Genomic DNA, 12,837 nt, shown 5'->3' with positions numbered 1-12,837 from the left:
GAACTGCTTTCAATGTGTCCCATAGATTCCGATATGTTGTGTCTGTGTTTTCATTTAACTCTAGGAATTTTTTAATTTCCTCCTTGATGTCTTCTAAAACCCATTGATCACTCAGCAACCTATTGTTCATTCTCCAGGTGATGCTTGCTTTTTCCTTTCTTCTTTTATCATTGATTTTCAGTTTCATTCCATTATGATCAGATAAGATGCATGGTATTATCTCTACCCCTTTGTATTGTCTAAGAGTTGCCCTGTGACATAGTATATGGTCTATTTTTGAGAAGGTTCCATGTGCTGCTGAGAAAAAAGTGTAGCTACTTGATGTTGGGTGGTATAGTCTGTATATGTCAATTAAGTCTAGGTTGTTAATTGTGTTATTGAGTTCTATAGTTTCCTTATTTAACTTTTGTTTGGAAGATCTGTCCAGTGGTGAGAGAGGTGTGTTGAAGTCTCCCATGATTATTGTATGTTGGTCTATTAGACTCTTGAACTTGAGAAGAGTTTGCTTGATGAATACAGCTGCACCATTATTTGGGGCATATATATTTATGATTGTTATGTCTTGTTGGTGTATGGTTCCCTTGAGCAGTATGAAGTGTCCTTCTATATCCCTTTTGATTAGCTTTGGCTTGAAATCTATTTTATTAGATATGAGTATGGACACTCCTGCTTGTTTCCGCGGTCCATATGAGTGATATGATTTTTCCCAACCTTTCACCTTCAGTCTATGTATATCTTTTCCTATCAAATGCGTCTCCTGTAGACAGCATATTGTTGGGTCTTGTTTTTTGATCCATTCTACTAGCCTATGTCTCTTAATTGGTGAGTTTAAGCCATTAACATTTAGGGTTATTATTGAGATATGGTTTGCTCTTCTATCCATATTTGTTTATTGATGTTACTAAACCTGATTTGTTATCCTCTTTGACTACTTTCCCCCCTTTACTGTCCTACCTCCCATTGTTGGTTTTCAATGTTGTTTTCCATTTCCTCTTCCTGTAATGTTTTGCCAAGGATTTTTTGAAGAGATGGTTTTCTAGCTGCGAATTCTTTTAACTTTTGTTTATTGTGGAAGGTTTTAATTTCATCTTCTAACCTGAAGCTTAATTTCGCCGGATACACGATTCTTGGTTGGAGCCCATTGTCTTTCAGTGTTTGAAATATGTTATTCCAGGATCTTCTAGCTTTCAGAGTCTGTGTTGAGAGATCAGCTGTTATCCTGATTGGTTTACCCCTAAATATAATCTGCTTTCTTTCTCTTGCAGCTTTTAAAATTCTCTCCTTATTCTGTATGTTGGACATCTTCATTATAATGTGTCTAGGTGTGGATCTCTTATGATTTTGCACATTCGGCGTCCTGTAGGCTTCTAGGATTTGGGATTCTGTCTCAATCTTCAATTCTGGGAAGTTTTCTCGTATTATTTCACTGAATAGACTGTTTATTCCTTTGGAATGGAGCTCTGTGCCTTCCTGTATCCCAATGACTCTTAAATTTGGTCTTTTGATATTGTCCCATAATTCTTGGATGTTCTGCTCATGGTTTCTTAGCAGACTTGCTGAGCTGTCTATGTTCTTTTCCAGTTGAAATACTTTGTCTTCATTGTCTGATGTTCTCTCTTCTAAGTGATCTACTCTGCTGGTAGTATTCTCAATTGAGTTTTTAAGTTGGTTTATTGTTTCCTGCATTTCTAGAATTTCAATTTGTTTGTTTTTTATTACCTCTATCTCCCTGTGAAATTGATCTTTTACTTCCTGGATTTGTTTGTCAATGTGATCTTTCATTGTCTGATTTTGCTGTCTCATGTCTTCCTTGAGACTCCAGATCATCTGAAGCATATATATCCTGAACTCTTTATCTGATATTCCATCTGTTGCAGCTATTACCTCTTCTAAAGTTGAGTTGACCTGCATTGCTTGTGGACCTTTCTTTCCTTGTCTTTTCATACTGCTCGCGTTTCTTTCTGCTTGGTGCAACTGTTGTGTTTTGAAATTTACCCCCTATTTATTTATGTTGCTCTTGTATACTTGAAAAGTCTCCCTTGCAGGTGCGGGCGGCGGCTGTGCCCCTACTCCAATTGGGGTGACGTGTCTACCACGCTGGCGGCTCTCTGGGCCTGTTCCGGGAGTGGAAGGCGGCTCTGCTCTGTCCCTATTCCAATTGGGGTGTCGTGACTACAATGCTGGCAGATCGCTGGGCCTGTTCCGGGCGTGGGCGGTGGGCTTGGCTGGCGGGATTCCACCTAATGGCAGTCCCTAACCTCCCTGCTTGCTAATTAATGGCTTCTCTGAGGCGCCACGCCTTCTGTAGCTGCGGGGCAGGCCGCGCGAATCAGTTGGCCTGGATCTCCGGGGTCCTGCTGCTGGCTGTTTTGATGTTGCAAGCTGTTGGAGAGTGGTGGTGTATTCTTCAGCTTTCCCGGATGGTGTCCACTGACTGCCTGGATGGAGTGTCCGCTGTTTTGATGTTGCACTCTGAAGGAGAGTGGCGGTGTATCCTTCAGCTTTCCCGGATGCTTTCCGCTGACTGCCTCGGTGGAGTGTCCGCTGTGGGGGATGGGACTGTACCGCTTCCTTCCCCTTCTGAGAACCCGTGCTCGGCCCAAGGGTCCGTGTGGGCTTGGCTGGTGGGATTCCACCTAATGGCCTTCCCTAACCTCCCTGCTTGCCAATTAATGGCTTCACTGAGGCGCCACGCCTTCTGTAGCCACAGGGCAGGCCACGCGAATCAGTTGGCCTGGATCTCCGGGGCCCTGCTGCAGGCTGCTGGGATCCCTGGCACTCTATCACTTTGATTTTTTCTGCTTGCCCCTCCCCCAGCGCTGGCTAGCCAGGTTTCCTTTTGGCTGCTACTGGGAGGAGGGGTTGGAGGTCAGGTGTCTCTGGTTTCCCCCTGGCCTGTATGGAGGCTCAGCTTGATACTCCCTCTCCCGGCAAGCCTAGGAGAGATTTTATGCGAATTCCCGCTGTCTGGGGGGTGAGCTGAATGACACCGACCTGTTTTGATGTCGCACTCTGAAGGAGAGTGGCGGTGTATCCTTCAGCTTTCCCGGATGCTGGCCGCTGACTGCCTCGGCGGGGTGTCCGCTGTGGGGGATGGGACTGTACCGCTTCCTTCCCCTTCTGAGAACCCGTGCTCGGCCCAAGGGTCCGTGTGGGCTTGGCTGGTGGGATTCCACCTAATGGCCTTCCCTAACCTCCCTGCTTGCCAATTAATGGCTTCACTGAGGCGCCACGCCTTCTGTAGCCGCAGGGCAGGCCACGCGAATCAGTTGGCCTGGCTCTCCGGGCCCTGCTGCAGGCTGCTGGGATCCCTGGCACTCTATCACTTTGATTTTTTCTGCTTGCCCCTCCCCCAGCGCTGGCTAGCCAGGTTTCCTTTTGGCTGCTACTGGGAGGAGGGGTTGGAGGTCAGGTGTCTCTGGTTTCCCCCTGGCCTGTATGGAGGCTCAGCTTGATACTCCCTCTCCCGGCAAGCCTAGGAGAGATTTTATGCGAATTCCCGCTGTCTGGGGGGTGAGCTGAATGACACCGACCTGTTTTGATGTCGCACTCTGAAGGAGAGTGGCGGTGTATCCTTCAGCTTTCCCGGATGCTGGCCGCTGACTGCCTCGGCGGGGTGTCCGCTCTTACACTGAGGTTTTAGATTCACTTTAGTACCAACTAGTATCAAAGCAAAAGGATAGCTTTGTTTGTGAGTGTGTGTCAGGATGGGGTTGGGAGGGGGCCAAGGATGGTGGCGTTGGTAGGGGAAGTGGGAAGGTAGTGGAGGTGGGGAAGGTAGGGTATGAAATGCTACCTGGTATTTTGAAGATATGTCTTAAACTTCATGAAGCCTAGCATAATGATCCCTTGTTAAATAGTTGTTATTTGCCTAATTGATACACAGATTTGTAAATTCATTCCTTTGTATATATGAAAGGAAAGTGCAGTGTGCTAGTGGTTCTTACTCCAAATTCTTGACCTATAAAATGATATTAAAATATTTAAATAATATTAAAGTATTAAAAGAAGGGAGAATTTATTTGAAATAAGTAATTTGTTTTGGTGCAGTTTTTTTTAAGTTGAAAATATTTTTTAAGATGGCAAAATAAATTCCAAATATCTTTTACATCTGAGCTAATAACTATCACTTGGTCCTTCTAATGCCAATAAGAAAACCATTAAATTTTCAGCGAGGGAAACCATCTCTCAGCTATTTATTTTACCCCCCTGTAAGCTTTAAAAAGTTTTAGTGGTAGAACACTTGCCTAATGTAGGACAGGCCCTGTCCAATCCCAGTACTACAAATGAAAAAAATAAAGAAAAGATAAGACAGAAATCGGTTATTTTGAAGGAAAATCTTACAATTCTTTGTTCTTTTTTTTATTGTTGGTAGTTCAAAACATTACACAGTTCTTAATATATCATATTTCACAGTTTGATTCAAGTGGGTTATGAACTCCCATTTTTACCCCGTATACAGATTGCTGTATCACATCAGTTACCCTTCCATTGATTGACATATTGCCATTCTAGTGTCTGATGTATTCTGCTGTCTATTCTATTCTCTACTATCCCCCCTCCCCTCCCCTCCCCTCCCCTCTTCTCTCTCTACCCCCTCTACTGTAAATCATTTCTTCCACTTGTATTATTCTTCTTTCTTTATGTTCTTAACCAGAGGCTGCTAAAAATAATGTAGTTCTTCTGTTTTACTCTGTAATTCACATCCATTATTTTACCTTGCTGGAATACAGAGGTACATGCTATCCTGGGTTTGAACCTTTCATTAAATGGTCTCAGGATGCTGTTTCTGATAAGGAAGAAGTAATGGTAAAATAATTTGGTACTTCTGTGTCAGGAGAGATCATGCATCTTAAAGTATCACTTGTAATGAATACCTCACCACAAAAATGTTGGTTGTAGCGTATTGTTCATGGGATTGTCTGTTTTTTTTTGAGGTTTTCTAAATGGTATCAATTATTCCAAAGACAATGACTTATTCATGGCTCCTTTTCTTTCAGTTGTCCAGTGCTGATGAAGCAGCTTTAAAAGAGCCAATCATTAAGCAGTTTGAAGAGGAAGGGAACCCTTACTATTCCAGTGCAAGGTGGGAGCCAGAGAATCACTCCTTCCTTGCTGGGTGCCTTCTGGCAGCTTTGCAGAGACCCCCAACAATCAGGATGATCAGCCTTCAGAGGAATCAAAAATAACCTCTGGACAAACTTAATTTTGTACTGTTGTCTCTTTATGCTAAACTGCTGCCCCTCTTCCAGGCTTCCCTGCATTATAGGTATATTATCATTGGGTGATTCTGCACCCCTGCCCCAACTCACCCCTGATTGGGGTATCCAGAGACTGGAGGGGGCCCTGTAACCAGAGCTGGGCCATGCTGAGAGCTGGGAATAAGAATTACAACTTGACCGTGTCACTGTCAGAGTTAATGCTGATTTTTCCTTAAAAACATGGGTTCCTGTCATATCCCTCTTTCTCATTGTTTTGTTTTTAACCCCATTTTAAGCATGAGATGGTTTGAACACCTATCGGCCCTTGCTAACAAGTGTGCTCATGTACTCAGAGGTGATCAGTCACAGCCAGGGTCCATGTGTCACATAATTACCTCCCACCATTATAGCTGTTGGTTGTTTGTTTTTTATGCCACTTAATGAGGTAATAAATTATCCCAGCCTGTCTCAGTTGGAGACTTCCTGGTGTGTGCTTCCAGATCTTTTTTTCCAACAACTTTAATGTTCTGCATTCTGAAAACTTAAGCTTCATGTCTTTCTTTTATCCCATGGGCAGAGGGAAAAAAGCAAGTATTTGTGTCTTTTAAAATTAGGTTATGCTGTGATTTATGCCATTTACTGGAGAGAAAGGGAGAAAAGAAAAGCAAAAGTTAGAATCCATTTCAACGATTTGAAGTGCCCCTTTGTAGCTGGGGTGCAAAGAATGAACGTGTTGAATTTCAAGACCATAATTAAAGTTCAGATAATGACATTTGGATTTTTTTTAAAACCTATGTGTCTCCTTGCTAAATATGTATAAATTTTGCTAAATATATATGTAAACAGATTTACAGGTATATTTTGCTGTGTTGGCTTATTAGTTCACTTAATTAAGAGCAAAATATTTTATAGTTATTGATTTGAGAAACAAACTTGTCCCTCCTTTTGCCATCACACAGCAGATTTATATAAGAGCCAGTAGAGGCAAAAAAGCAATGGAAAACTGTAGAAGATATTTACTGTAGAAGATGAAATGTAAAGTATATGTTGTAAGCTCACTGACAATTTTTGTTTTCACACAGAACTTTGACTGAAATGTTCAGTTACAGTTTAAATATTAAACTTTGAAAAATAGAGAGTCCTGTGTGAGCCATTAACTTGTTTTTTGGTTCTGGCTAAGCAATGTCATCTCTTGGGAAAGATTGTATCCTTTATTATTTCCATAATATCGTTATTTTTTTAAATGGACTACATTCAAAGCAAAAGAGCAAATGGCCCAGATAGACTTAGTTTTGGAAATAAATGTTGAAAGTTTTGGAAATAAATGTTGAAAGATAGAAAGATCCCTCTGTTTATCTGTAGATGCTTCACCATTCTGTTGAGACAGTTGATGGCACAGAGAGAGGAACTTTCTCTCAAAGATGAAAGGACTTTCCGGCTGGCTTATGATGCTGTCCTTGGATTTAGTAGATCTTAGTTTAACAGCAATACCCTGGCCTGCTTCGGCATGAACATGGTTAGATCTGGCTTTTCAGAGAGCTCAGTCATCACCTGCTATTGGAATCTCCAGTGTTTTTGATTTTGTGGCACTTGGCAATAAAACCCAGGGCCTCACGCATCCCACGTGAGTGCCCTACCTCTGAGCTATATCCCCAGCCCTTCCAATATTTTCCTTATTCTTCCAAGTGACCTGTATAGCTTCCTAGTTTACTTCTGTTCAGTTGTTTTTATAGTCAAGCTTTATCAGGCATTCGATGACAACCTCCTACCTGGAGCAGTCTTTTAATGGATGTGATTAACCAGCCCCTCTGCACCATGCCTGTGGGATCATGCTGCTGCAGATTGCAGAAGGGATGTGACCAGTTCACCTGTCAACAGATTACAAGTGTGACTTTTTATTGGCCATTGATACTTTGGGGTCCATATTATGAATATTTTATGAGAAAAGATTTGATTTCTGTTTGTCAATGGCTTAATAATTGATGTGTTGTCTAGGTATTAAAGGCCGTTTGTTTAAAGAAAGCAAAACTGCCACCTCCTAATGACCTTTAAAACATAATATTTTTCATTCCTTTTTCTTTATAAATTTGAAGGTTGATGATGAAAAGCAAACTAAAATTTCTACTTAGATGTTTCTTCTGAAATCAGTGGACTGTTAGTTTTCCTATCATAGCAAGAATAAAGCACTACATTTGAAGGCATTTATTTTACTAATGAAATATATTGAAGCCTATTCCATAACTTTCATAGTTTAAGAGTTTGGGGGTTTGGAGAATTATACCTTTCCCAGGGAAGAGAGTGGCTTAACATTTTTACTTGGTTCATGTGGCTCTCCTTAGTAATGGCAGAAGCACACCAACTTGGTTTGTACATTTGTGAGGGCAGAAAAGGGAGAGGAAGGCTTTTCCTGAAATAAGTAAAAGAAATTTAAAATAGGGATTGAGATTTCTTATGTAAATAGTTCCTAACACTTTAAGCTTGGTACAACATTCTGTGGTGACCTGGGGTGAAAGTCATTATTTTTCTTTCCCTTTTCCCATCTCTTGAACATGGTTTCTGTTGTGAGATTCAAGTAATGAAGATGATAATCAGTAGATCCGTATATTACCTGAAGAAGACTCTTCATGGTGTGTATAAATGGTGGCTTGGTGGTAGGTTCATAATAACCCATGTTTTTATTCTTTTGTCAGGCTGTGGGATGATGGGATTATCGATCCAGTGGACACCAGATTGGTTCTGGGTCTCAGTATTAGTGCAGCCCTCAACGCCCCCATCCAGAAGACTGACTTTGGCGTTTTCAGGATGTAGCTGGAATATAAAATGTGTTCTGTTGGACATGTGCCAAAAATTATCATATGTAACCTTAAAATTTTAAATTTTTTGAACGTGTTTCTGTGATTTTTTGTTCTTAACACAATACATTGTACTTTTCTACCTTAAAAAAAATCAATGAGGATATTTATTTGATGAGCATCAATTCCTTTTAAATTTTCTTAGAGAAATTTTTCCGTGGCTCAATCTTATCACCCATGAAATGAAGAGACTAATTATCCTTTATATCCTACAAACAATATAAAAAGTTCTTTAATCTATAAATTCCAGTGTGGTTGAGATTATTAATATAAAGTTTATATTTGCTGAAATGATTATTTTGCTGATTAGGCTTGATGATATTTTAAGTTATTTTAAAGAATCATCTATTACCTTTCTCTTCAGCCACCATCCTATCTCCTTCCCATAGTAGTCAGATTTCTCCCTGTCTGCACTGTGGGCCCTGCTTTCTAACCTATTCTCTCCTTGTTCTGCCCCTCTCTGGCTTCCGCCAACAGCTCTGTCCGGTTACCATTGCTCTCCATGTTGCTGAAGCCAGTGGAGTGTTTCCCAGCCTTATCTGACTTTTCAGTAGCATTCTGTTGGATTGAACACTCCCTCCTTGAACTGCAGCCTTGGCTTTCATAGTCAACCCTCTAGATTTTCCATCAATCCCTTTAGCCTTTCTTTTTTAGTTTCCCTTGTGGAATCCTCTTCATCTCCTGATCTCCCCCACTTTTATTATTTGTCTTAATTTTCATTAAGGAATACACAAATACATTCTTATACTGAAAAGATACAAATAACACAAAAGTATCTCCTTTTTTAATGTAAGAAATTAACCCTTTTAACCATTTTGAGTGTACAGTTCACTAGCATTAAGTACCTTCATATTACTGTGCAGCCATCACCACCATCCATCTCTAGAACTTGTTGTTGTCCCACATTGATTCTCTGTGTCCATTAAACAATATCTCCCATTTCCCCCTACCCCCAGCTCCCATTTTCCCCTCCCCCAAGCCCCTGGCCCATATTATTAAATGCACATATTTCTCATGGCATAAAACACGTGCATTCTTGCTGGGCCATTTTTCCCCTCTCATGGCTTCAGTCCCGTCTAAATGCATTCCTGCATTGGCTCTTCCTAGCATAGTTCTTCCCTGGTTCTACACTTGTGTGCTCTTATAAAACATGTCTACTGGACATCCACCTGGTTGTCTTGGAGGAGCCTCAATTCAGTCATCAGGTGCTATAACTTTGCCTCCTTGATGGTCTCTTGAACTCTTCCACTTATTTTTGTCTCTTACCAGCACGGGCCTTAGGAGTGGTCTGCTGCATCTGGTCTTACCTCATCCTGTCTGTTCACCTCTCGAGTTAGAGAGGCCACCCTAAAGTACACATCTGGTCAGACTGCTCCCTTCCTTAAAATCATTCAGTGGTTTCTTGTGAAGTGCCAGCTGGCCCCAATGGCCTCCATGATCTTGCTTGATCTTTGCTTTTTTAACCTCATCTCTTTGACTCCTCTTTTCACAGGACAGTAGCTCTGGCCATTCTAGACGTCCAGGTCTTTGAACCTCCTAAGTTCTTCCACCAAAAGATATACAAGGCTCCCTTGACCTGAACTCTTCTCCTCTTGCTTCTTCAGCACTTATCCTTCAGCTTAAGCTCTTGATTCTCTTTGATAAACACTACTTCCTTAGGAATGTTTTTGTGACTTCCCTGGACTGGGCTGGCTTCCCTACTGTGTGCTCTTATAAAACATCATATGCCTCTATCACAAATTCATCATTGTGTCATAAATGTTTCTTTAACATTGCCCACTGCTAGAATGTAAGCTCTACGAGAGCAAGGATCTGTTTATCCTGTGTCTACAGTGCCTGGCACTTGAGGGGCTCAATATTTGTTGAATGAATGAAAATGTCCATATTATAATTGATGTCCTCAGGACATAAAATTTTAAAATTAGGTGTTTGATTATACAACTTGATACAACTATCATGTTTTCTTAATAAAATTAATATTTCAAATGTCTGTATGTTCTGTTTAGGCTTCCTGTATATCAGGAAGTCAATTTAACTTTTTATGGGGTGACATATAGAAAGAAAATCATGAATGAAAGGTAGTTTTCATTTTCAGAAGGAACATGGTATTTTTTTTTTAAACAAAAGCACAAGTCCACTTTCACTTAACTATTTTTCATTAGTTTAAATCCTTGAGGGTAGAGCATCAAAAGAATTCTGTGTCCAGTGGCCTTGGTATGAAGGCTGCTTTGGATTTGGCATAAGCCACCTCACTGTTAAACGTCGGCGTAAGTCACCTTTCCCCAGAGGACTCTGGTTTTGTTCACTTGCTGTCAGGAGTCACTGTTTTGTTCTTGCTTTGTAGACATAGCACATCTTTTGCCCAAGTAGAATCTAGTTCCATCTCAGGCATAAACACCTCCAATTTTAAGAAGAGCTATGTGCTCCCTTTAGTTCTGGAGACTTTGTTTCTAGCAAGTAAGAATGTTCCAGATGTTTCTGCCTTTTAGGAACCCTGTTCCTAGGAGGCCTTCTTCACAGGCTCTAAGATGGTGGAAATACCACATTAAGTAAGTTCTAAGATTATATTACATTTTGAATTAAAAATTTCATCCATCAGAAAATGAAAATGTTTTCTTTATATAATCTAGGTGATATTTATTTGGTAGGAACTATCAAGTTAATGATTCTTGGTTATTTGGGGCATGCTCTTCCTTTCTCTTTTAGAAGTATGACAGCCATCACTAAAAACCACATTTAAATTAGATTATTTTTATAATTTATCCAATAATAACTGCAACTTTTACCAAAATAGTTGTTTTTTTTTGCATTTTGACTTATGTATTTAGTTAGAAGGACATGAGTTACATAAAATTTTAAGAACTGTACAGCTAATTAGAGAGCTAATTGGTCTCTAAATTTGCCTCTCAGTACTTAAAGAATGAAGAGACAAGATTACTTTTGTTTTCAGTTTTCAAAATGTTTTCAAATTATAATTTAAGTAAAATGAAGTAGATAATCATAGCCTAGTGTCATATTCTTAAATTTGTTATAAAATAAGTGCAAGGAATAATGATCCAAGTTTGTATTGTTTTGATAAAAAAACCTTTCCACAAAACACTTAGAATTAGTTTGTTTTTAACTAATGGGCTTCAAGTTCCCTTATATCTGGGATCAGCACACTAAGCATAAAGTTGTTAACAGCAAAATGAAATTTCTTTCCACCTTTTACCTTTCTACACAAATGTACATTCCAGATGATGGGCCCTGTAGTGAAGGTAATTTATCATCCACACTGGGACATGTCTGAGAGTGAAATGATCTACCAGTGACCTCACAGGGGTCAGGTCTGCACTGAAACTGCCTGGGCAGATTGGAGTACACGGTCAGTCTATCTGGAATTCATTGTTACCATGGACTGAGTATTTTTTTTTTTTTTAGTTGTAGATGGACACAATATTATTATTGTTCTTTTTTTAATTATTTTTTAAATTTGTTTTTATTTTTACGTGGTGCTGGGGACCGAACCCAGGGCCTCACGCTTGCAAGGCAAGTGCTCTACCACTGAGCTACAACCCCAGCCCCTGGACTGAGTACTTTTAATGTGTCAGCTTTTGATAATTTTTACTAGCCAGTATCCAAGATACCTGCTTTGTAACTTTTAATGTAGATTTCAGTATGATACCAATCATAAAATCCACATTAGCATTTTTGAGAGAGATCTAATTGACACGGGGTAGAGGGCAGGGCTTACTAGGGCAGGGATGATTATATTTGCTGTTGTGCCCACAATAGCTCAGCTGTTCAGTTTGTCAGCTCTCTCAAAAGTGACTTAGATAATAGTTTGTGGTGTTCCTTAGGTGTCTTTGAGGACGACTAAGATCTTAGAAGGCTGTGATTTCAAAAGGAAGTTACCAAAAAGGGAAAATGTGCCCAGAACAACTTCTTAGAATTAAGTTGGAAAAAAGATAATTTTAAAGATGTAATTCAGTAAGTATTAATTTAAGAAGTGAACTTAAAAAACAAGTAGACTACTAGCAAGACATCTCTGTAGGAAATGTATTCAACATTTTTCAACCATAGTTCTATTAATCACATCCCTGTATAAGACAATAACTTAAAAATAACTTGATTTAAAATAATTGAAATTTATTACGGAAAATTTAGGGGGACAAAGTGAAAAAAATAAGGGGAAAAACAGCAATAACAAAAATCTCCATAATCCTACCACCCAGAGAGAACTGCTGCTATTAATGTTTTTTGTATTTTTTCTACTTATAAGAATTTGTTTTGCTATATCATAAATAAATGGGGTATAATATCTCATTTTTCTGATTGTACATATTGTAGAATCATATTGGTCATGCTGTCATATATGTATATAAGGTAATAATGTCTGTTTCATTCTACTGTCCTTCGTATCCCCATATTCCCTCCCCCCTTCATTCCCCTCTACATAATCTAAAGTCACTCTCTTCTTCCCTAGACCCCACCTTATTTTCAATTAGCATTTGCACATCAGAGAAAACTTTTGGCCTGTGTTTTTTTGGGATTGGCTTATTTCATACTAAGGTATGATATTCTCCAACTCCAAATGCATTATACTGTCATGTATAACTAATTAAAACCAATAAAAAATTTTAAAAAGAATTTGTGTTGGAGAGATGATGTATTCCAACTTACTCTGTGATCTACATTTTTACTTAATGTATTATAAATATATTGACATGTTTTCATGTCATTTAATATTTCTTCTGCCAATTTTGATATTGCATGGTATTAAATTGTACAGATGTCATGTAACT

The 12,837-nt window shown here is 39.5% G+C and overlaps 1 protein-coding gene across 1 annotated transcript in view; it reads left to right on the top strand.

Moving 5' to 3' along the window:
* Mccc2 (methylcrotonyl-CoA carboxylase subunit 2) overlaps positions 1-12,582 on the top strand; it is an 86,446-nt gene extending 73,864 nt beyond the window's left edge. Inside the window, exons 17-18 of the mRNA XM_026393235.2 lie at positions 5,001-5,086; positions 7,892-12,582. Of these exons, the coding sequence (XP_026249020.2) occupies positions 5,001-5,086; positions 7,892-8,009 (204 nt within the window). The 3' untranslated portion in view covers positions 8,010-12,582. The remainder of the gene's footprint in view (positions 1-5,000; positions 5,087-7,891) is intronic.
* Positions 12,583-12,837: the final 255 nt, after the last annotated feature.

This window comes from Urocitellus parryii, chromosome 1, assembly GCF_045843805.1.
Source record: "Urocitellus parryii isolate mUroPar1 chromosome 1, mUroPar1.hap1, whole genome shotgun sequence".
Classification (NCBI taxonomy): Eukaryota; Metazoa; Chordata; class Mammalia; order Rodentia; family Sciuridae; genus Urocitellus; species Urocitellus parryii.
The sequence above is the reverse complement of the archived record's forward strand: the minus strand, read 5'-3'. Positions and strand labels throughout refer to the sequence as shown.